This window comes from Pygoscelis adeliae, unplaced genomic scaffold, assembly GCF_000699105.1.
Source record: "Pygoscelis adeliae isolate BGI_AS28 unplaced genomic scaffold, ASM69910v1 Scaffold36, whole genome shotgun sequence".
In the NCBI taxonomy this organism is placed as follows: Eukaryota; Metazoa; Chordata; class Aves; order Sphenisciformes; family Spheniscidae; genus Pygoscelis; species Pygoscelis adeliae.
Window position 1 is genome coordinate 824701 of NW_008824934.1, and position 24538 is coordinate 849238.

The following is a 24538-nucleotide window of genomic DNA, read 5'->3' on the forward strand; positions in this document are numbered from 1 at the left end:
AGCATATTGTTGAACTAAATTGGCTTCACTGTAGAACTGTGTGTGAGAAAGGTTCTCTGCCTTGCCCAAAACTTTTCAGTCCCGCTTGAGACACCATTCCTGAAGAGGAATAAATACAAAGAGGATCGGGACTAGCTGACAAGAGGGGGCATCCAGAAGCAGTGAGGATTAATTTTTCTGTCTTTGTAGGGTGGTGATGAAGAAGGAGGATCCTTTAGTTCTTGAAGTTTTAGTCAGACATCATTGCCATTAGGCTTTTCTTGCAGAAAAACTGCATTTCCTGTCTTGGAGTCAAGCTGAGCTTCATGGGACAGTATGATTTGAGTATTTATAGTCATCTCTTCCAGAAAGTTTCCTCTGCTCTCCCTTAACACTAGTACTGGAAGAAAGGAATCTGTTTCTTGTGCAGTGTCTCAACTGTTGTAGAAAGTTACTTGGCATCAGCGACAGAATTGATAAGCTCACTGCTGAAACACTGCATGTCCATTGTAGTGTGTGTTGCTGGGTTCTGCTCAAGGCAAGAAATAGAACTGCTTGTTGGACCAAAGTCAGACTCTCTTACAGGTCAATAGGAAGTCATTCTCTATTCAGTCTGAAGGGTGGAGTCAATAAGAGATTAATAATTTTAAATCGGGGACTAAAACTGAAAAGGAGTTGTCAGAACACACCTCCTAATAAACTAAAGTTCTGTAAGTATGCAGCTAGTCCAGGATCACATCTACCACCTTTTCCCATTTAGGTATAGCATATATGAGGATAGTAGCATCTGTTTGTTACAGCCTTGGTCTTAGTCGTTCAGAATTCCTGGGTTCATGTAGTCAGGTTCTTGAGAATTCTTGCTCTTGAACTGATCAGTTAGCTCTAGTATATCTTCTTAACATTGGAGTAAACTGATGTGGAGAAGCCAGTTAGTAAGTAGTGGGTTTATTCCATTTTTCTTAGCCTGGTAAGTAAGGGAACAGATGCACGGATTTTGATTTCTGATATAGTTCATCTAGAGCATAAGCCAGACTTTTTTTTTTTCTGCACTTCAGATCTCTTAAATTGTTTGGTTATGTAAGACCTTCCTTCCGTTGGGCTTAGACTTTCATTTTCTTGAGAGGGGTGTAGTATCGAATAATATCTTGGATCTTGCTGCTTAGTTGTGTTTTCCCCCTTTCAAAAAGTGGCACAAGATACCGATACCCAGATGATTCATGGCCTGAGCTGATGACCGTGCAGGCATTGATGGGGAAAAGCTGTTGGAAGAAAAGTTGGCAGTGACAGGAATATCTTGCTCTAAACCACTTCCCCGGTTTCTTTTGAATACCATTTGTTCGTTGCAGAAACTTCTGCCACCTGTAACAAAGCCCTAGGATCCATAATACTTGAGTAGTAATTCCTGACATGTCTGGATCAATGAACTGCCCTAATACCTGGAGCATTTATATTGGACCACTTCACTGGAGGCTGTACAGAGCAACTTTGAGTTGCTTAATGGGGAAAATTACCGCTGCATGGGTGCACAGGAGGACTAGTGAGATCTGCAGAGCATCTGCACCCTGCTTGTTGGGGCCGTATAGCTCAATCTTGAGGAGTAACTTAATTAAATTCCACTTCAGGTAAGCTCTTGGCACATGTATTTATCTTACGTTTTCATTTGGTTTTCTTCACTGATTTGGAAAGGGTGAACAGTTGTCAGCTTCTTTTCGGAGCTGTCATTCCCATGGTCAGTGGGATAGTGTCTGTATCTCTCTAAACCACTTTGGAATGTTCTATTTTAGGTGTGTTTGGGGTTTTGCTTTTTTGTTGGTTTTTTCTTTTTTTTTTTTTGAAGCCTGACCTTGCAAAAGCTAAAAATGGGTGAAATCATGGCCTGCTGCATGTCTGTGGCAAAACTTCTCTTGAATGCAGTGCAGCACAAGGCTCAATTTTCTTTCTTAACATGTCTTTCAAAGTACTTTAATACTTCTAGAAATAGAGAGAAGGGATGAGGATGGAAAGCAGTGTTTAAACTGGATTTGAACAATCTTCTAAGAGGCACATTTCTGTGAATCTATACGCTTCCAGCCATAAGCTGAGTTCCAATCCCTTTTTCTCCATGAAGGATCATAAGACTAAAACACTTCACAAAATCTCAGGCCTTTCAAAGGCAGCAGTTTTCACTACTTTTTAGTTTGGCTTCTGATCAGACTGCCATTATTCTTGGTTTCAGTCACATTAAAAAGGAAATATTTAAAATTACTAAAAAATATATAAAACATATACATTATTTAAATATTATTTCATCTGTATTTGAACTTCTGGGATGTGGTAGAACTACAGACTCCAGTCTAATATTAAATTTTTTTCAGCATATAAAACATCTGCCATCCTGTCTGTCTTCTAGGTAGTCTTTGGAAGGTTAATTTCCTTAACCAAGGTGAGTCCTGAACAGATGCTCTAAAGAATTCTGACTAAAGGATCCTGTCTGAGGCAGATAACTTGTAAAGTCTGTTTAGAATTTGAGTGATTTCACTGACTGTGTTTCAGTCATAATGTATGAACTCTGTGAATGAACACATACATTTGAATCTTTAAAAGGGCATTCTTGGAAGTAAAGGTGACACTTGGATCTGAGACTTCACATGTTTGAATGGATGTTAAAAATAAGGCTACTGAATGTCCGGCCAAAGTACTTCCCTGCCATCTGCTGGCCCCCTGAATGTACCATGCACAATTAGCGTTGCTTAAATATGTCTTGCTGCGTAAGCAGATCATAATGTATTGGCCCTGTTGCTTGTGATACAACATGGGAAGCTTTCGTAAGTAGCATTAGCAGTAAATGCAGCAAGGCGTTCATTGTTTGCTCTTTGCATAGCTTGCTTCTTAGCATGGGCTTTCTTTGTTTATAGACTATCATCTTTGTAAGGGACTTTATACAAGGGTAAGTAAAAAATTTTGCTGCTTCTGCTCTTGGGCGTTGGCTTAAATCCCACTCAGTCCTGTTGTAATCTGTAGTTGATAAAACTTAAAAGCAGTCTGCAGCATAAAAATGAGCATAGCTATGTTTGGTCCTAGTTTGGCAATTTCATCCTGGACTTGAATGAGGGGAGAGAAGTGACAGTGGACTACTGTTTCTTGCCTTGAAGAGGTTCCCTCAGATTAACACACAACTTCTTCTGTGCCAACATAAGGGATGCTTATACATATTTTTTTCCTTCTTCCAAAACAATTTCCATCTTCAGGGTAGTGACTGTAACTTCTTCAGCTAGCATTAGTTACAAGACAGTAAAATCTCCATGTCTGACTTCTGGGATGTTTATGCCATTTTTCTTGGATATGCAGAAGGATAGTGAAAAAATTTAACAGATGGACTGAAGGCATATTTCCACACAAAGTTTGCAAATATATGTTTCCCCTTCTTGTTCTTTGCTCTTATATTTGTAACGAAAGATACAGATTTTTTTGCTGGAGCATTTTATCTTGCAGGGTTTTTTGCTTGAACTTTGTGTACAGAGTATTAGTGTCATGTCTGCCACCTTTTAAAATGGTAGAGCTTTTAGGTATAAATCACATTTATTTCCATTTAGGCAAAGTTAGCATTCTCTGGCTACCAGCATTGCTTCTTACTAAAGCTCCAAGTTAAGCAGCTCTGTCTAATTGAATCTTGTGAACTCATAGCTTCTACCTTTACTAAAGCATCTAGAAACTTGTAGCAAAACCAACAGCTTAAGTTATAGAAGATAGTTTTGAAAAATACTACTGTGAAGAAAGAAACTTGATTTAATTTACTGGGAAGAAATAAATCTTCATAGTTTTAGCAATTAATTTTGATGCTTTTGACTCTGGAGTGATCAAGTTATGTTCATGTAAGACAAGCCTTTTAACACTTTTGGGTATGGAAGAGCAAGTGAAAGTTTGATGCTTCATCATTTTTGTTCAATGACTCTGATCTTAAAAATTTCTTAGTAATGTCAAAAGTACAAATTGCAGAAATTGAGTGAACTGTGCCAGACTTTTCTGATAAGGTACATCTGAGATGGATTATACGTCACCCAGTTCCGTGAAGCATTTTGAAAACTCACTCTGGTGTAGCTTGCCCCATGTCCACATAGTACGGCATAAAACATCTTTCAGCTACTTATAGAGGAGCGTTTTGAAAACTTCTAACAGATAGAAGTGAAAGATTGTTTGGAAACTTTGGATGCATTTGGAAACATGATCAATAACCCACATCTTGATAGAAGGAAGATCAGAAAAATGTGAAAGGTAAGAGAAATCTGAGTAACGTGGCCATTGTTACCATTTTCCACTGGTCATACTCCTTGTGCTCTTAGAGTACACAAGAGTATGTGCAGGCATTGGCAGAATTATTTGGATCACAGTGTTTTGTGAAAGATAGCATATATCCTTCTATGTATTTCAAATATAATTGTTCTGGCACTTGGGGATCCAGGTGCCAGATTTATTCAGCTAGAGTAAATATGGCAAGGTTTCAGCGATGGACCAACATAAAGAAATGTTTAGCAGTGCAAATTACAAGTCTAGCATGGACTGGCTGGAGAGGTGTGTGCCAGTTTCTTGCTTTCCATCTCAGTAGAAACAAGTGGCTGACCAGCTGTATTTATAAAATCCCACTCAGTATAGAGAACAGTTGCTGGCATGGAATTCTTGTTGGAAGATCTTGTTCATGTATGCTGCTAGTGCACATGCAAGAAATGTCTAAAGGGCTTCATATCCCAGATAGAGCTCAATCAGCCCTGAGAAATTCATATACATGAGAGCTCTTTTCCAAAAAATTCTGCAGTAAACTTCTGAGAGAAAGTCAGCAAAAGAGGGAATCCAATATAAATGAAATATGCGTTTAGATGCTTACCTTTCCCAAATGTGATGCTGCTACTTTATGGGATACTTATTTTTGACTGATTTGATAGAAGGTAGTGAAAGTAGTGTTAAAATCGGAAATAGTATTAATTACTGAAGTCTCTGTTTTCAGGATGTGTGAAAGAAATTCAGACTGTCTTGCTGCCATATACCTCTAATTGGCATAATGTAGATACCACTTCAAGAAAAAAAAACAAAGTGATTCAATCTCCGCCAGGGGAGGTTTAGATTGGACACGAGGAAAAATTTTCTTTACTGAAAGAGTGGTTAAACATTGGAACAGGCTGCCCAGGGGAGTGGTTGAGTCACCATCCCTGGAGGTATTTAAAAGACGTGTAGATGAGGCGCTTAGGGACATGGTTTAGTGGGCCTGGGGGTGTTGGGTTGACGGTTGGACTCGATGATCTTAGAGGTCTCTTCCAACCTTAATGATTCTATGATTCTAAAGTACTGTATTTTCAGGAGGTAGTAAGTTGGGGTGGGGGTGAGGGGGAGAAGGTGTTCTAGCTTTGTTGCTACCCAGTGACAGACTTGGAAGTCTTCAGTACCTTTAGAATTTAATGCAAGAATAGAGACATACTAACGACGAGTGTGAGAAGGGCTTATTGTGAAGTGTTTACCCAAGGCACGCAAGTTGTGTGTATGTAAGCTCTGCAAAACTAGTTGTTAATCAGACTGTGGATTAACCACATTCCTCTGTTCTTCAGTATCCTGTTTGCAGCGTTGCGCTAAGGAATGTTTGCTGCAGACCTCATCCAGCATGTTTCTTGCTCTGCGTGCTGCTGTTTAAAAGTGGTCCTGCTGTCTTTATGAATGTGTTCTCAGGTTTCCCAAATGTGTTAAATGAAATGGCTTAATTGATTTAAGTTTTGTAATACCTGTGTTTTGCTTTATCTGAGTTACCCTATCCGGCTGTAACTCTATTTAGTTGAAAATTACCTTTGATTTCTACAGTACAAAGCAGTGACAACAACGGAAACCAATTTGAAAATAGTTGTTGCAGACCCTGTTTCTCTGAGATGTTAAATGGAATGACTAATATTTTTCCTCACAGCCACCTCAAAGTACTTCCCCCCCCGCCCAATCCTACGACACTTGCTGCTCATCTTCTGAAATCTGGCACTTGTTTCTAAACCTGAGAAGAGCATCCAAAAGCAATGTGTGATACTTAGGAATCCTCTTGTGATTCCCTCTTGCTTGCCTACTGGTCCTGATAATCTCTTCTGTATTCCTTTGTTACACATCCACGTCACGTACTGGACTTGTAAGTAGTTTGAGCTGTCTTGCCAAGTGACCAAGGCACTGTAGATTCCAGAAATCAAAATCAAACTCCTCTTGAAGTACACACTTGGATGAAGTGCATAGTCAGCTGTTTGATGGCATAGTCAAACATGCTGTATCATTGAAGTCATCTTGTTGTGTTCTGCCTCTGGTATCCTTGTCTTTCTTATCCTTTCTCCAGCTCTTTGGCAGTGGACTTTGCCACTGCTCCCTTTCTTTACCCCTTTGACAGCTTGTATCTGTCCAGTTTCATCCTCAAATATAGTTCCAGCTGTTCAGCGCCGACAAGTCATTGCCTGGCACTTGAGCTCCATGCTTCTTTCAGTGACGTGTGGGTATGTAGCCCTCAGCTTTAGGGCTCAACCAGACTTGAGGAAATGAGCATGGCTAGCATGTTGTTATATTTGGACCAACTGCTGTGAGCGTGCTCAGTTGGGTTTTATCTGTGCAGCTTGTAGCTTAGAAATGCTATGTAGTTGTCCTTAGCAATAAAAAACAAGTGACACTTCAGTTCTTTGCAAGTCGTTAATGCAGGCACGAATGTTATCAGAAATGTTATTTCACCCAAACTAGTATTTTTGTGATATTTTGGGATGTCATATTCTCAGTGTTAAGACTATAAGTTACACAGTGCCACAAAAGACTTGTGAACAAACCCTAGTTTGTACTAAAACCACACAATTTCAATTCCAAATGAAAGGCACTTTGCACTCTGGATGTGGAATGTAGGCAGTTCTGGCAGTCATAATCACAGTTGCTTGGAAAGTGGAATTTGTAGTGCTGGTGCCCATTTTTAGTCTTTTATTCCCTGTAAAAGGAAGCGATTCTGAAGGTGGAAGAAGGTTGGGCAGTCTCACCCCCACACACACTTCCTCTAAGGAAATGCCTAGTTCCTAGGCATTTTGCCTAGCAGGGTTTAACACAACATATCTTATGTTTATAATACAGATACTAGTAAATAAATTAAGATGATATGGAAGAGAGACCTGCAAATGCCATTCATACTGGTGTGAGAAGTACTCTGCTGCTGTTTTTTCACAAAGAAGAACTGAAGTCTTTGAGTATGATGGCGGCTGCACCAAAACGAATAATCAGCATGTCAGATTTGTTTGAAGATGTAGAAGCTTTGGGTGCCAGCCATTACTTTAAAGATGTTTTTTTCCTAAAAAGTGTGTATACATTTTAGCAAATGTAGTTTGCCCAATTATGTTTAATAAATTGGTCTCTAGTGTATTTTAGATGACTATGTAATTAATTTACATACCCCAAACCTTTCAGCTCACATCACTTGTGGGTTTCATTTTCAGTTTCACCTGGGAGTTAAAATGAAACTTACTGAATACTTTCATCAGTAAGAGATCATTTTTCTTTTATCATACAGGATTTTAACTTAAGAAGGTTAATATATTGGTATATAAATTGTATAAGGCAACACTTATCTAAGTTTAGTCATCTGCAGACTAGTCATCTTGATGGGATCTGGTTGGATGCCCTTATGCCAAGAGGAGAGAAAGGGATATTTTAGATAATAATGTTTTTGTTTTTTTTTCCCATGGAGGATGGAAGAATTAAAACAGAGTAGCTAGGCTACAGACAGGCCAGATTCTTTTTCAGTTACTATCAAGGAAGACTTTCTACCTTGATGACCTTAGGTGTAGATGTCTACATACAGCCTGGTTGAATTCATCTAAATTTCTTCTTAAGGTATGAAGAACACTTCTGAAAGTAAATTGCCTCTGTGCAATGATTGCCACCACTGAAATGCAGCTCTAAGCGTTTTGGTCAGCACAGTGGTAAGAAATGAAAACAGAGAAGCCTTTGTCTTTAAATGCAGCATCATATGCTGAAACATGTTAGCGTAAAGAAGCAGGCATGAAATTTAGTTTTGTTGCTTACATTTCTTACGTGGTGCTTAGTATCCACTGATGTTTTACAAGTTCTGAAATACACCTCCCTTCGTAAACATGCAACTTAGATGGCCTAAGATGATGGTCACTTTTGTCTATCCATTCCTGAATATCAAGCTCTGAGGTTGAAATGCTGTTGAAATCTCCCTGCTGAATTAATAGAGCATTCTGATTGCAGTTGGACACTGAGCTCTGCAAAACAGTAATTTAGTGGGAAACAGAACTCGTCTTTTAGTCCATCCTGTTTTCCTGAATTTCTCATTTGGAATTTTGCGGTCTTGTATCTCAAAACTGAGATGGTAGGTGGAGACCCCATCATCCTAGTTACTGGAAAAAAACCTCACCATTAACTAATTTATTCCCAATGAAGTTAATAGCTATTCTTTATTTCTGCTGCTCTGGGAAAAGCAGCAGTGATCTTATACTCTGACAGATTTGAGTGTGTCTACTGTTGTGCAGTGTACCTCTTTCAACCTTTAACTGTCTGATCTTGGGATTTATCAAAGCCTCCTGTTTTTTTTCTTTCCTAATCTGTTGCTTTTTGCCAACCTCAAGTACAGGTTCTCTAAACATAATCCATAACAACTTCTGTGCAGACTAGTTGCTTTCTGTACCCTGTATCTTGCCATATGCTTTGTGCCTTAACAAGAGTATCTGTTTTCATTTAATGCAAATAAAACTTGGTTTTCTTATGTAATTTTCTATTAGCTTGTTTGGTGATAAAAATGCTCAAGTTGCAGCCAGTACTTTATTGTAATCTTGTCTTCTGTTTCTGAGCTTGCTTTCTTCTTGCTGTCCTCTTGCGCTTCTACTTGAGAAGTGTATTCAACGTAAAACCTTGATGTCTGAAGTGATAGAGGGTCTAAGGCTGACACATAGATAGCGCTTCATACTGGAGGGGAGGGGGGCAGAATTCTTGTTAATGGAAAGTCAAATTTGATGCATTTGGCTATTATTTTAATGCAGATTATTTAGTACTCTTTCAGGTGCTGGCAGTCTGCTTTAATATTGACGTATTTGGGGAATTAGTCTCCATGTGTAGTTCTTCAGGGAATGGGCCATATTTTATCCAGGAGCTATTAAAAAAAAAAAAAGGTACTGTCTATCCCTGCAGAGAAACACCATGTCACTTTCTACTAGATTCTGCTCTTTAGTGTGAAGAAGAGAATGCCTAGGCTCCCTTTAATTCTTCATAGACAGATTTACAAGTTGTTCTAGAGACCATCTTTAGTTTCCTAAAAAGTTTGCTTCTGAAATAGAACTTGGAATAACTGCTGTTCTCGAACATGGCTGAACAGAGGAATGAGTGTATTGTTCACAGGCATAGATGGGGAGATAGCACTAACATTTGAGTCATTAAAAAAAATTAATTACACATGAGTTTTTTATATAACTATGAGCATATTCAATACAACTTCAACAATTACAAAAATACAGACCAGACCCTGGAAAACCTAATTAGGAGAGAGTGTAAATATGCAAGAGCATGTGCTTGAGTCGTCTTTTTTCTGCGCTTAATTTTCATAGTACCTGAATGGAAAAACATGTAGCATCCGTAGGAGAAATTTTTGTCGTCGCCGTTCTAAGACTGCCTATCACTTCTTTTTAACATGTTTTACCCAGCTGACCTCTGACAGATAATCATCCTGCAATGTTAAGGGGCTGACTGATGTCAAAAAAGCTACATGCATTTCCCCCCTCTCCCCCTTAGATTTTTTTTTTTCTTCATGAATTTCCAACAATAGTTCTCACGAAACTATAGCCAGAAATATCTTTCAGGTTTGTAAGGATCCAATTTCCTAACAAAAACAGCAATCTGCATTTTATTGAATTTCATAGCCTGGTAAGCACCAGATCTTTGCCACTCTATTCAACGACACAAGAAACACTATCAGCCATCAGGAAGTTGGACATTTGTGAAAGCAATGCAATTGTTACGGTTATCTTTCAGCGTGGGAGTGGTGTGTATGGACATGGAAAAATAGTATTCTGGGGTATAGAAAAATTTTATTTTTTTAAATCTTAGCCTCATTGTAGGTTTTATGACATACAGGGCAGGTTTGAGGAGGTGAGAGCAAGGAATTACTCTAATTATAATCAATGTGTGAAGACAATTATGAGAATATGTTGAACAAGAAAGCAGTTGCTTCTCAGGATTATCTGCATTATTCTATGGACGTTCTCCCATATGCCAGTTTCACTTTAGCAAAAGCTCCTGTTCACAGTTTTTACCAAGACTTACTCATATCTTGCGAAGTGGACCTGTTAAACAGTTACTTCAGTGCAGCAGCAGAAGAGGGGTAAACCCAGCAAATAGACTTTCAGTTCTGTAAAACTTCCTCTGAGTATTACCGGTGTTTGGGGAGAATACTTTATACAGTATCTTTAATTGAAATTGCTTTCAGTAGAGACTTTTGGAGAGGACTTGACAAACTCGGAAACATTTTAGTATTTTAGAACTTTTAAACCACCAGGGGGGGGGGCGGGGGGAGGCATTTAGAGAGGATATTGTGGATTGTTGGTATTTTCTTTGTTATTGTTGCACTGAATGACTTCCTGTGTCCATCCTTTTGTCACATAATATTGGCCAGAGGTTTTGAAGTTTGAAGTGCCAAAAAAAAGGCAAACAATCCCATGAAAGGACATCTGCAAAAGCAAACACTGAATCTGAGAGAGGGAGGCGAGAGAATGCATCAGTATTACTTGCTGATGTTCAGGCAGTTGGTAGAATCTGCTTGTTCTTGCTTTGTCAATGATCTGGATTTCGGAACAAAACCAGACTGATGGCTGTGTGGTCTGTTAAGTACAGTCACTGCTGGCTATGCTGTGCTGAAGAAGGGGCGAGGAGGCTGTACTGTCTTGGCTATGTGCATCTTTCGGTTAGTGCTCATAGCTAAAACTATTCTCTGGGTCCTGTCAGTGAACAAATTACTGATGAACTGATTATAAGGGTAAAGGATGGTTAGCTGTGTGTGTTGGGCAGAGACCTATCGAGTGGATGATAAAAGGCATTTCTGGTGTCTATGACAGGAATTTTAAATTTGGGTAGCAAAGGCTGTAAAAGCTTTAGGGGTTTAATCTAAACACACAACTCTTTTTTTTTTCTTTTTTTAAATACATAATATCTTCATCACTACGTTATTAGGGGATATCCTTACATAAATGGAGAGAATGCACAGTCAGTAACAATAGAAACAGCTGGGTATAGCTATCTTCATAAGAATGAGCAACAATGCTGTGTCTATTGGAAAAACTCAACTTGTATTGCAACATCTCCTTTTTATATCACGTCTTTCCATTACTGAGTTGTCATGCATAAATTTCATTATATTGTGGATCTGTTTAGCATAGTTATTCTAATAAAGGTGATATCTGAATTGGACTCACTGTAAAAATGTGATGGATTTACTATACCAACAGTTTGCAGTAGGTGAAGGCCTCTTAGATAAATGTATGCATGTTTTGTTGACTTTCTGAGCATGGTAGTGTTAAGGCGGCTGCTACGGCCAGACAACGTAACAGCACTGAAAGCCAGGTGGAAGTTTTGTGAGTACCTTCTGAAGAAGTGACTGCTGAAAAGAAAGAGCAGAGATGCGTAGGATAGGGAGCATGGAGTTGAAATCTGTTGGAAGGAAGGCAAAGTCTGACTTAAATGATTCAACATCTGGCAGTATAGTGGCAACATTAATAAGTTGTAATATCTTTGCATTCGCCTGAGCTCATGAAGAAAAAAGAAGCTGGGTTATGATTATGCATTGAGAACAATCATGCAGATCACATCCCCCTGTTTGCTGAAAGGATGGTATGCTGCTTTTTTCCAGGTGAAAAAGATTTCAGGCAACCAAATATGAAAGTGTCATGAATCTTAACTGCTTATTTCAATCTCCTTTTATAGGCAGATGGACCCTTGCAAAAAAAATAGCTGTAAGTTGGCAGCAGAAAGCTTGACTGTGTGAAGCAGAAAGCTTGACTGTGTGGGTTTTTTGAATATGCGTAATTCTGTCTCCAAGCTCAGTCAGGAAAGCTAGGGGACAGATGCCAGCAACATTTTATCCTAGAAAGGGAAAAAAAAGAACCCAGAAAAGTGTGTGGGATGTTGTGGATTTTTTTCCTTGAACGGCATGATGTAGAAATGAGGACTATAGAACCCAGAAAGGGCTCACCTTCAAACTGAACAAAGCAATGCAGCCAGATGTTTACAAGCATTTCGAAAATGGCTGTTGCAGTCATTTTCATGCTTTGCAAATAACCAGAGGTCTGAAATGGCTACACTGAAGTGGATTTTTTCCAAGCATGACAAACCCAGGGAGAGTTTACAGGGGTGCTGTGAGGAAGCAGTGGGTGCTGGTGTACAAGAGCTGCTTGTGAGATAGCTTTGGGCTATAAAGGACAATAATTATAAAGGGAGAAATCTTTTGGGAAAGAAGAGTAGTAAAAGGCTTGGGGGTGACCTGAAGAAAAATGCAGTAGAAGTCAGTTGGCTGAGAGAGAATTGACATCATATATTTGTGATTAAAATAAAAGTATCATTCAGTTTGTGATTCAAAATTGAAATTTTCTTTAGTCAAGTAGTTAAAGTGAGATGATGCAGACACATAAGAGAACGGCATATATTTTCCATATAAAGTAGACTTTTATAGGTAGAAAGATGGGTTTAATTTTTAATGTAGCTTAAGCACTTTAAAGACTGAAAAGCTTTGGAGGCCGTTTGCTTGAAAACTGCTCAAGAACACTTTGAAGCATATAGATCAGCAGGTGTAGGTCTGGCTACCTAGGGCAGTAGAACCTGAGATACCAGAGGGCACCTGCAAAAAGGTAGGCAGAAGGTTGCTGGTCTTTTGTTACAAAAGATTAGGGCTGTTTTCTGAAAAGCATTAAGATACCTGCTAGGTACATATATGACCTTTTCAACAAGGAAATAAGCGAAGATGACCTCTTACATACTTGCTACTAATGATGGCAATTTTTTTTTTTGCTCAGAATCCTTCTGTTATCTCAAATTATAGACTGTTATCCTTACTGCTATTTTAACTTAAAAATACATACTTGGATGGCTAAAAATACTGCTGCTTCAAAGCAAGGAAGAGATGCATCAGTTTCCAGCATCTCTTAATTCAAACCTTTCCTGGTATTCCTAATGTACCCATAGAACTTTGCCTTCAGAGGGAGTTTGGTTTTAGTCAAGTGAGCAGATTTATGTGACGGTCAACCCTGGTGTGCTCCTAATGAGACTGCATGTCCCAGAAGGCTGACAAAACAGTGGGATGAGTGAATCCCGTCTGAAAGGGGGATACAGGATGTAAATTTGAGCCTCAAGGTTACAGTGCCAGCATAAATATAGCTACCAAGCAGCATAACAGATTCCTTTCACACAGTGACTGAAGTTCTGACAGGCATAAAGTCAGTGTTTTTCTTCATTCCCATTTATATATCTTGGATATTTTTAAAGGATGATGCTTCTGTGATTTATTTAATTTTCTTTGGAAGTTCAGTTGCATAAACCTGAGGACTTCATGCAGATGTGCAGTTGACACTAGAAACACCATATAATTGACTTTCAAGATAGAGGCCCCTGGAGTGAGGGGCAGTGACTTAAGTGAATGTAGGACATTCTGCTCACGCAAACAGCAAAGTCTGTGTGTTCTAAGCATTATGGATATAAAAATAGTTGCCCAAGAAAAGTTGACCTTCTGAGGAACTCGGCTCTTCTGAGGGCCTTTTAAAGCTGTCTCTGCCGTTGTGCTAATGGCAGTGACAGGCCTCTGAAAACCAGAAACTGCATGAATTACCCTGATGGGGGATCATGCTGCCACCTTAGGAATCTATTTAGTGGTCACTGATCTTTATATTTGCAAACAGAAAGAATCTTATTTTAAAGATACAGTAATAATTTAACTTGTGCTGGTCATTTGCTCAAAAACATGACTTTTCTTAAGGTACTTAACTCAAGCGACTTCAGATACACACAGAATGGGATTTTACACATGTTGGACAGAAATAAGAGAATCAAGCCACGACCAGAAAGATTCCAGAACTGCAAAGATGTTTTTGATTTGATCCTAACGTGTGAAGAAAGAGTCTATGATCAAGTAGTAGAAGGTAAGGACCTTGAACTGATAAACCAAGTTAACTGAGTGCTTTTTTCCCTCCCCCCCTGAAGTCCTTCACAAATCTGGAAATATCTCTGTCTCCTCTGACTGCTGCTGCTGGAACACCAGCAGGGACAAGAGCTCGCAGTCCATTGACATAGACTTTAGGTACCAGAGAAGTGATGGCCAAATACTTATTTCTAAGAGATAACTGGTGTTGGCAGCTACACAGAATGTGTATGTATAGCAATTTTAAGGGCTGACATAAGGAAATAGCAGGCATTTGGAGAAACTCAAATACATGTTTGGTTTGAAAATGCTCATGGATCTAGAAAACTAGCAAATTCTATGTGATGAGCATTTTTTCACCCTGGGTTGATGGAGAAACAAAGTCTAAGCTGTCTTCCTTATGCAACTTCCCTTCCTTTCTCTGCGGAAGACTCCTGTGACCTACCAAGCAGTTTATCCACAATAAATAGCCCTGCACAGGTGGAGAAACTTCTTGAGCATGGTTAACACTCTGCAAACATGCTATGGCTTTGCCCTTAAACGAATCAAAGTGAGATATGCCAGAAGAATCTCGGTTGGGGATTGGGTTCTGCATGAACACAATGCAGCAACCTTGATGGGAACTCACTGGAAGTCATGGGGTTTCAGCAATGACTGACTCAGCTCCTGGGCTGAGAACCCTGCCTCTCTCTGGAAATGCTGGGTACAGGCTTACGTGAGGTTTAAGGTGTTTCCTTTACATTGAAAGACCAGCCAACTGAACTAGTATCATACACATTATTTAAAAGGCTGTTGCCTTGCCTTTTCAGTCCTCAGTGGTCATGTCACAAGCAATACAGAGCACAATACATTTGGGCTTCTGCAAGCTGAGTAATTAGTGTTCTGGATCTTTAAGTGAAGTGTTTGCAGTGTATTGGTAAGTTCTGAGAGCAGCTGCCCTGGTACTTGAATGGATCTTCAGCGAGTTCAGCATGTCTCCCATAGAAAGCAGCTTTCACTCTAATGTTATAGGTGAGTACCCTGAGGAAGGGAGGTGAAGAGCAACCACTTGCTAATTTTCCAGTTGTGCATCTCTTTAACTTCATGGTAATGCCCTTCATAACTGACCAATGAAAGGAAGAAGGCTTGAGTGCCACCAAATGGCTCTAGACGTGACAGCTGAAATTTTAAAATGGAGGCCTCAACAGGTTTGCCAAAATGAAGTTGCAGAGTGGGATTAGGAGAGAACAACTTGTAGCTTAAAAACAGTGTGTGTAATAGGAAGGTTATGTTAGAGAGGCATAACAATAATACATGGGTGGATTAGTAGGAAGAGGATGTCTTATTTTTCCCCTTCACCGCTTGCTAATAAACGGAACACATTAGAGCTAGAACTTTCCAATGTGACTATCAGTGCTTAACTGGTAGGTGTTCACCTTGCGGTTTAACTTTCAGAGTGTTGGATATACAGTGCTTTTTTTTTTAAAATGGGCAATTAAAACTCTCCAGGTGAGGAAGCCCAAAATCATTCTTGACTTTTGAGAATCTTGATCTTGGTCTTTAAAGACAGGCAGAGTAAGGTGAGCAGTAACTTTTCTTGACCAGGGCAAATAAACTCTCATGACCCTTCCACAGAACGGAATTCTTTTGTTTCCAAAATCCATCTTTCATTTTTGAAATAAGAGGGACTATTGTTTAAGGCAATATTAAATCAACAATTTTCTAAAAACAAGTTTGGAAAACGCAGAGGTGGACGATGTCTGTGTATTTTAAAAAATTTTATGAATACTCTGTGTAAAATATGATACCATTCCACCCAAAGTTTTGCTGTTACGTGTGTTTTGTTTTCAACTAGATTTAAATTCCAGAGAGCAGGAGACATGTCAGCCAGTACATGTGATCAATGTGGACATTCAGGATAACCATGAGGAGGCAACCCTGGGTGCTTTCCTTATCTGTGAGCTCTGCCAGTGTGTAAGTAGAGAGGGCTCACTGCCTATGGGTACCTTGGACCCAGCTGACTGCAAAGGGGTTGGGGTTTGCTTGGTGCTCCTTAAAGGTGCTGCATATTGCAAAAGTTGTTTAAGTAAAATCTGTGTCAAGAGACTTAAGTTTCCAAATTCTTGTGGTTATTTTTGGAGCTGTTGTGCAAACAGATGAATTGTAACTGAGTTCGTGGTTTCCAAAGTGGACTCTGTGCGTGCATTCCAAACCAATGCGCTGATAGCTTGCGTGAAAAGCAGTATTGCAAAGCACTGTGCATAACCATTGCACATGGTGAGCCCATACTCAAAACACTGTTTATGGCAAAAACGTCCACTTCAAAAGCAGTTGTAATATGTGGGATTTAAACAGCAGAGTTGCATACTGGATCACCATATACTTGGAAAATATCCTATATAGGTGTGTTTCATAGTACCACCCTGTTGTGTGTATGATGTGGAAGAGAAAAACTGGTGCTTTCTGTCGTTCATATTCAGGGGCCCTAGCCCTTGAGGTAAGACTGAAATAAGCTGCACTCACAACAGTCGATGTAACTGTCAAGAGGACAGAGGAAGGATCTGTGTCCTTTTACAGTGTGCAAGTTGATGAGTTCACCTATTCCAGTGTGGCAACAGGCTTTTTTTTTACTCCAGCCTGTGTGACGTATTCTGGTCTTAAATCCTTTCCAGATTCAAAAAGCCTAAGAGGGTTCAAGGACTTGAAATTTTAGCCATCTGTTCAGTGTGCTTGTAGCTATTCTGAAGCTTCCATTTGTTACCTTGTGAGGATGGATGTTGCCTACTCAACAAAGTACTAGTTAAGTGCCAGTTCAGTGGGTTGGAGAAGGGAGGGTATGCAGATAAACACGATACGGAATATATATACGTTTGGGAATGCTGGGAATCTCAGTAAAGCACCCAGTGCTGCACTGTTTGGTACAACCTGCTGGTTTAGATTTCACAGTAAGCCAAAAGCATTGAATTATTACAGGTTTCTAAACTACATCATATCCTTGAAGTCCGGTTGCTTAGTATTTTTTCTCTTCTAGATACAGCACACAGAAGACATGGAAAATGAAATAGATGAGCTGTTACAGGAATTTGAAGAGAAAAGTGGAAGGACTTTTCTTCATACTGTCTGCTTTTATTAAAGCACATCTGTCTCTTAGGCCTTAATACAGATGAGGGAAGCATGTGTTTAAAGTTCTGCTTATACTGTATTTTCCTGGAAAACGAATATTGATTTTTTTGTTTGTTTGTTTGTTTAAAAACTCCTTTGTAGTGTCTTTTTGTTTTGTTTCAGGTATTCTGTCACAGGTAGGCAGAGATACTGGTTGGGGTTGTACATATGAGATGATTAAAGTATGCACAAAGGCCACCTATTTAAAAATGAAAATCAAGATTTTCTTTAAATCCTACTTTAATTATTGCAAGTAGGTTTTTAATTATAAAGAGAATGTTTCTTGAATATAAGTTTATAATGTATTTTTCCAGCTTACAAATTTATTTTATTTCAGTTGTGCTTTTTTTTATTTTAATGTGACAGAATGGCTGAACTACGTGAGGATATGAATGGAACAATAAAAAACGAGTATCTGTATATTATTAGATATAAAGTTGGAAGCATCCAATAAAAATGAAAAACCTGTAAGTTTGTCTGTTAAGTAAGTGTGATTGTGCTCCGTGAGGTAAAACGCAAGAGATCTGAAGTAGCACAAGAATGCTCATTCATCCAAAGTGGCTTGGAGAGGGTAGTGACAGCAAGATGATCTTGATGGGAATCAAAAGACCTGAACTGCGTCCCTTGTTCAGAGAGGCTGTGTGTTTGGGCAGCTTCGTAATGATTTTTGATCCTGTGCTGAACTAAAGTGAACTGCTTTCTCTGCATGAATTAGGGCACTGCCAGGAAATCTTCTGGGGTCTCAGTTGCTTTTGAATTACCGCCTGTGAGATTAATAAGACTGTGAGGCTGTAACTGCAGCAGTCAGGGCCAATTACATATGTGTCTTCTATAAGGAGGATGGGGAGAAATGGCAAACTCCACTGTCAATGGAAATAGTTTAAAGCTTTTTTTTTAACTGAAATATCTTTTGAATAGAAGCATTCTCCTCCCATATAGCAATAATAAACATGCTTGTCACAGCTCAAAATCCAGAAACTGAGTATGCGTATACAAACAGAGCAAAAGCTCAGACTTCTCTTTGTTCAAACTGATAAAAGTGAAAACAAACCAATTTATTAGACGTTCAAAATGTGAATGGTAAAGTGCTGCTGCTTACAGGCAAGAGAAGATCTTAAAAGTTGTTAAAAGAACCTGTAAATGATTTGGAGCAAATGAGGTCTGTGTGCTCCTTAATGCGTGGATATGTGAGGACAACTTTTTAAACATGTTAAAAGTGAAGTAGTATGAAATGGGGTTTGAGTTCCTGGCTTCTTTCTCTCATTCTATCACTGACCTCTGACAGCTTACACGAATCACCTAGTTTTCCTTAACTTCAATCATTTTGCACATGCAGCAAGTTAGTGCCAAGTACTTTGTCTCAATTTAGGGCAGTGTTTATCCATCTTCGCAGACAACTTTGGCTGTGTATGTAGTAAGTCATATGGCAATGCTACTTAACCTCTTTCAGTGAACACACTCGCATGTATTAAAAGGCATCTGCTCCACACCTCAAAACTGCAAGTCCATATCTGAAAATGCTTCTTTGCAGTTGCAAGTCTTGAAGTCTGTTGAGTCAGGCCCCTCTTTCTACTCCTGGGATCTGGGGGTTGGCTGTGGTTTCAACTGCCTTGTGGGAAAACTTAGACCTCTGCCAGCTCAATCTGTGTCCTGGATGATGTCCAAATGGGTCATTGCATCATACTCGGGTCTCAGGAATGTTTATTATCCCTGAATTACCTGTGCTGTTTTTCTTGTCTGTTAAAAATACTTAAAGCAAAAATTTTGTGGAGAATGAATGAATAGATCGGAACAATTAGGGGATGGGGACTTCAAGCAGCAGTTGTGATAGGGTTTGCAGAGTGTATCTTTTCTGATTGGCTTGTCCTGTCCCATTTTGTTTCTGGAGACTCTGTATTTGAAGGATTTCATTCAGCCTCCTCTGCTTCTGCTCATTTGTCTGTCTTCTACCATCGCTTGTTACCATGGGGATGTTTACAGCCAAAGGAAGAAGAGGATTCTGTAAGGACTGAACTGCTTTAGTTGATATCTTTAAAAAGACATTTCAAGCAAGCACGGTACTGAGTATTTTGAGCAGAGTTTTCCTTCCCTATACAGTATCAGTGAAACTTGGAGAGTGTTTGAAAACGTTTTCTACTTCCAACTTAATTCATCCTAAGCAGAGCTCTTTGTTGTTGTTTTACAGAAAGGCAGTAAAAACCCAAACAGAATGTTTTAACCCATGTTTTGTGTGTATGTGAAGATTTACAGAAGTGTCCTTTTTTACATAAAGATTATACGTCTTGTGTGCATAATTTGCAGAGAATTCTGGTTGCTGTAGTCCACAGTATGGATTCATTGGTAGAACTTCACTGCGGCTCTTCAATTGACGTGAGAAGCCTTGGTCTAAAAACATGATCTAGAATGCAGGATGTTACAGAATTGTTCTTTCCACCCTAAACGTTCTGTTCATAAGCAAAAGCAACATTGAGAGCTGGTCATTTGTTTATTTACCAGTGTGTGGAAGGATGTTTGACTGGATGGATGGATGGATGGATGACTGACCTGGGTGGACAGGCAAGTATTCTGAATGATCCACAGTCCAGTTCAAAGTATTCAAATTTCTGTGAGGACAACTTGTTCTTCAGCTAAAGCTGTTCTTCCTCGGACACATTACTTCTCATCTAACTTACAGGTTAGTGAAAAATGTATGCATTTATATAGTTACTTTGTCTCCGTATGCTTCGTTTGCATTGAAATCCATAATGAAGCTCAGTTTATACAGGAATTTTATGGGGTCCTAGTCTTGTTTGAGAGATACCTATATTTATACATACACACACAAATATATATGTAGGTATAAAATAAACTCTGGCTAAACACAAGGTCAAAGTTATTTTGTGTGTCAAAAAGAAAGTTCAAGAGAAACTTCGGTTTAAAGGAAATGGGAAAAATAATGTATTTTTCCTTTAAGAGTGGGGTGGCATATATATGACGATGGTGTGCTCTTCCCTGCCTTGTAGATACATGGATGCTCCTGTTGATGAGTATCAGTGCTGAAAGATGGTCCGTTTCTTTTTAAGCCCTCTAGTTGGCCGCCTTCTTGTTTAATGAGGGAAAGCAATGAAGGGTTAACACCTTGTGAACACAGACTGCGAGTATTCAGAATTTGGCTGTGATGGGAGATTTCTGCTGTAAATGAGAGTTTTCAGCTGTATCTAGGCTGTTCTCCCAGTTGCCATAAGGCCAGCAGAGGTGGCTTTAAAATGCAGCTTCCTCCCAGAGGTTCCCCCCCTTTCTAAATGCAGTGATTATGTTTTGTCAGCATTTCTCTCACTTTTTTGATTTTCTATGAAAGGACATATTGATTATAGTACCTATTGAAGTGCATTTATAAGATTTTGCTCTCTTGCTACCATGAAGTTGATGCTACTTCTGTGTGGGCAGATCTTTGCCAAGAACTTCTTGATGTTTCCATCTCTCGCATCTCAGCCCTCTGCAGATCCTACCCATAAGGCACAGAGCCGTAGAGCCATGTTCACTTCTAGTTTGCAGGCTGCTTTTCTTTCACACAAGTCACTTTTGATTTTGTGTCTGTTTTCTGTATTTCTTGTCTTGCTTAAGACCGTCATGATGTTCATGAACATTCTTCTTTCTGTCAGAGACATCAGCACGTTTTTCAAATAAGCTTATGTAAATAAAAACTGGCGATTAAAGAGCAATGCCTTTTCTCCCCTCTGCACTGCTGGTGTCTTAGCCCTGAAGTTCTCTGCTTGCTGGCTTCCTTCACTCGCCTATAAGGCTCAGTACACAAAGTAATGCAGATAATGCAATCAGACTGCATATGGTGGAAAAGAGCATTTTTCCCTAGGTTTCAATATTGCTGGATCTGACTGTGCAAAGATCAATGATTCTAGCTAGATTTCCCCAATGCAGCAGCCTAATGAATATGTTGCTAGGCAGATTATCCAGCTTCAACTTCTATTTCTCATACATGTAGGAGCTTAGGAGAAGGTATCAATAACGACAAACACAAATGCTTGTGCTCGCACAGGAACTGTGAAAAGAACAGGGGAATAAAAAACAGCCAGTGGAGTACAGGGAGGGCATAGGACAGCTGAGTCGGTTCTTATGGAAGAGAAAAAAATTAAAAAGGAAAAAGGAGAGAATTGTTAGCTCTAGTTGTTGTTAGACTCTTCTATAAATTCTGACTTGTGTGAGCACTGCGGAACACCGGCTGAGGTCTGTGCGCCCTTCAAGAGCAAAGCAGAGGGAGTCAGTTCCTGTGAATGTGGCTTGTGATAATATTCCTACCCAGGGCTGCATGCTCACAGCGCAAAAAAAATCCGAGGCGGTTCCCATACAGACGTCTCTGGTCTTTTCATCATCTTTAGCCACTATTGCTGGGGTATAAAAGATATTTAATAAGGAGGGAAGGATATGTTTGCTGTATGCCCTCAAGTGCTGAGGACTGAAGGAGGCTGGGTGACAGTACCGGGTCATGCGGCAGGGTTGGGTTAAAACAAAGGAAAAGGCAGTGGTCGCTTGATTAGGGATAGGCCAAATGCCGCTGGGATCTTGTAATGCAGACTGTGGACTTCTCTGCGTGAGGGTGGTGGTGACGGTACAACACGAGGCTTGAAGCTGAACAGGAGCCATAGGTCGTGTGGATGCTTGTTTTCAAAAAGGAGCAGCTTACTTCTAGCAATGTTAAAGTGATAAGGAACAAGTTTAACAAACCCATTGTAAACTCTTGTGGTGGCAACCCAAAACTGTCTAAGCATCTGTTAGCACCTACGTTAAAAACACAGTCTTCGCTCGTACAAGTATAATGTCACTTTGCTCAAATACCATCAGTCCCTGCTGCCTCTCTTCATTAGATGGAAGTCACTAGAGAACCTCTTCATGGCCTTATTTCCCCTAGACACGCAGATGAAAGGCCAGACTGGCTGAACACCGTGCATGGCCTCAGGTTGTTCTTGGGTCTCTAGCTAAGCAGGCTGCGAGCAGCCAAGAGTTCAGTGTGTGCTGGCACTGAATGGGATAGAAATGTTGCTGTTGGTTTGTTTCTGCGAGAACAGGCGGTCTCTTTGCTGGCCCAGGTTCGCCTCCCGTCTGATCCCTGCCATGGCGGCGCAGAACTCATCGTTTCCACCACGGGTTGCTGTGAAGAGCTGAACTTAGAGTCTGTACCAAGGCTGGGGAGCAAACCTAGATGTAGTGGGGTCAAGAGGATGGGACAAGACAAGCTTTGCAAGGTCCAGCAAAGTCTGGACGTGCTGAAAATGGGCCAGCAAGAACAATGAGGAAACCTGTTTGCCACGCTGCAGTAAAGCAAGTGTGAGATGTTCCTGGCTGCAGAATCGCAGATGTCACTTGGTACTCCTGCCAACTGAAGGAGGATGAAGTGAAGAGAGGAGAAGGAATTTCTAATATAATTCAGTGCCACAGAAGATCATTGACTCAAATGTTCTGTGTGGTGACTAGATTTAATAAAGACTGTGATAATTTAATGGCTGCTATCCACATTTGCAGCCCCGTGAGCCTGTCAGATTTAGTGAATCCTGTATTCTGGGCAGTGCCAGGGGGTGCAAGAAAGGATTCTTGCACTACCCTGTACGTTAGCACCATTTTGCCCAGGACTAGGCTGAAGTTTGTTTTACTGTCAGGCAGCTGCGCTGCCCTATAGCCGAGGGCGGGAGGTAAAGGGCACTAGGTGCCACCAGGACCGCAGTGTACACAGAACAAAATGATCGGCACAGTGATGTTTGGAATCCCCGTCAGCCAGGGCTTTTGCTCCAAATGGACAAGAAGGGAAGACGGCTCCTCCAGAGCTGTGCTGAGAAACCCGGCTTATGCCTGAACCAGTGACAAAATCTTTCCTCAGTGCCTCAAGCCCAGCTGAGGGCTGACCCAGCCTAGTTCATGGGGATGGCTGGGAGGTCAGAAACATTGGCTGATGGCCAGGCAAAACTTCAGTTACACAAAACTCCTTGAGACTTGTCTTCAAATTGTCTGTTCTCTCCTGTGATTTTATTTGGCTGTTACTTTAAAAATGCATATGTTTTCTACAACTAGCGGAGTAACTAGCTGCATTATCTCTGCATTACTTTTACGGAGGTCTGCATATAGGTGGTAGAAACCACCTCCTAGCTCAATAAGAAGTGAAAGCAGCTCAGGGCAGAGGGCTGTTGAGGAGGGAACCCTGATGGGTTGGGCAGGATTGCGGCGAGAGGCACCTTCCCAGCCCTGCTGCTCTTTTGCATGAAGTGCCTGGCTTATCAAATGTTTCATGGGTGTGGTTTAATGTTAAAAAAAATCTGCAATGCAATCTGTGCTCTAATTTGAGGACACCATTTAGTGATTTTAATTGTGTGACAGTATTTTGGTATTTTCAATACCCAGTAGTAGGTTAATGACTGTTCCTTGAAGAATGGAGTTTATATAACACAAGTCATTACATAAGGAGGCTGATTGTGGCCTGAGGAACAGAAGGAAAACAAATATGCAAGAATGCAAAACCCAGAACAAGCAAACTCTACTTCGATGGCCCCGAGAAGCCTAAAAAATAAATGATATTTGCGTTCCAGCAAGGTGAAACTAACCTTGAGGAAGGCCGAGGACTTGGAGGTAAAAACACTGCACGACACGACGTAACAACCGTCAAGCTATGTGCTACCACGCATTTCCCACGTGGTGGCTGTAATCTCTTCTGTTCATCCAGATTGCACGATTTACATAAAAAAGAACAACAAACAAGCAAGTAAGCAAAAAGTTATTGGCTGGTCACTTATTTTCTTTTATTTTTCCCAGAAGCTCCTAAACATGGCCTGAGTTGGACTGACCAAATAGCACGGTGAAATAAAACCGTGGGAGAACCTGGAGCACGACCTTTTGCTTGGAGCTTAGACCTCAGGTTTGATAGACGGGACGAAGTTGTAGGGGGTAATTTTATTTCTGTCACAGAAGCGAGAGGGTCTCCTGTGTCCGCATCACCCCAGCTTTTCTTGGGGGGCCAAGTCCAGGAGAGATGCTTGGCAGAGGTGGGAATTGCCCCCAGCTCTGTTGCCAGCATGCTCAAAGGAGGGCTGGGCACCCACAGCCCTCTTTGGGTGCCCCTTCGGGCATCTTCCCCGAGATAGGGGCGAGCGGGCGCTCCGGCCCGGGAGGACCCAGGCCGACCTGGGGCAAAGGGCTGGGAGATCCCCCCCGGAGGGGCCGTCGCTCTCCGAGCGGGAAGCAGCCGGCGGAGGGAGGCGCCCTGGGAAGCGCGGGGGCGCGGCGGAG

At 40.6% G+C, this 24538-nt stretch overlaps 1 protein-coding gene across 1 annotated transcript in view; it reads left to right on the forward strand.

Moving 5' to 3' along the window:
* SSU72 (SSU72 RNA polymerase II CTD phosphatase homolog (S. cerevisiae)) overlaps positions 1-19563 on the forward strand; it is a 36767-nt gene extending 17204 nt beyond the window's left edge. The window contains exons 4-6 of the mRNA XM_009325255.1: positions 13993-14132; positions 15966-16084; positions 17142-19563. Of these exons, the coding sequence (XP_009323530.1) occupies positions 13993-14132; positions 15966-16084; positions 17142-17243 (361 nt within the window). The 3' untranslated portion in view covers positions 17244-19563. The remainder of the gene's footprint in view (positions 1-13992; positions 14133-15965; positions 16085-17141) is intronic.
* Positions 19564-24538: the final 4975 nt, after the last annotated feature.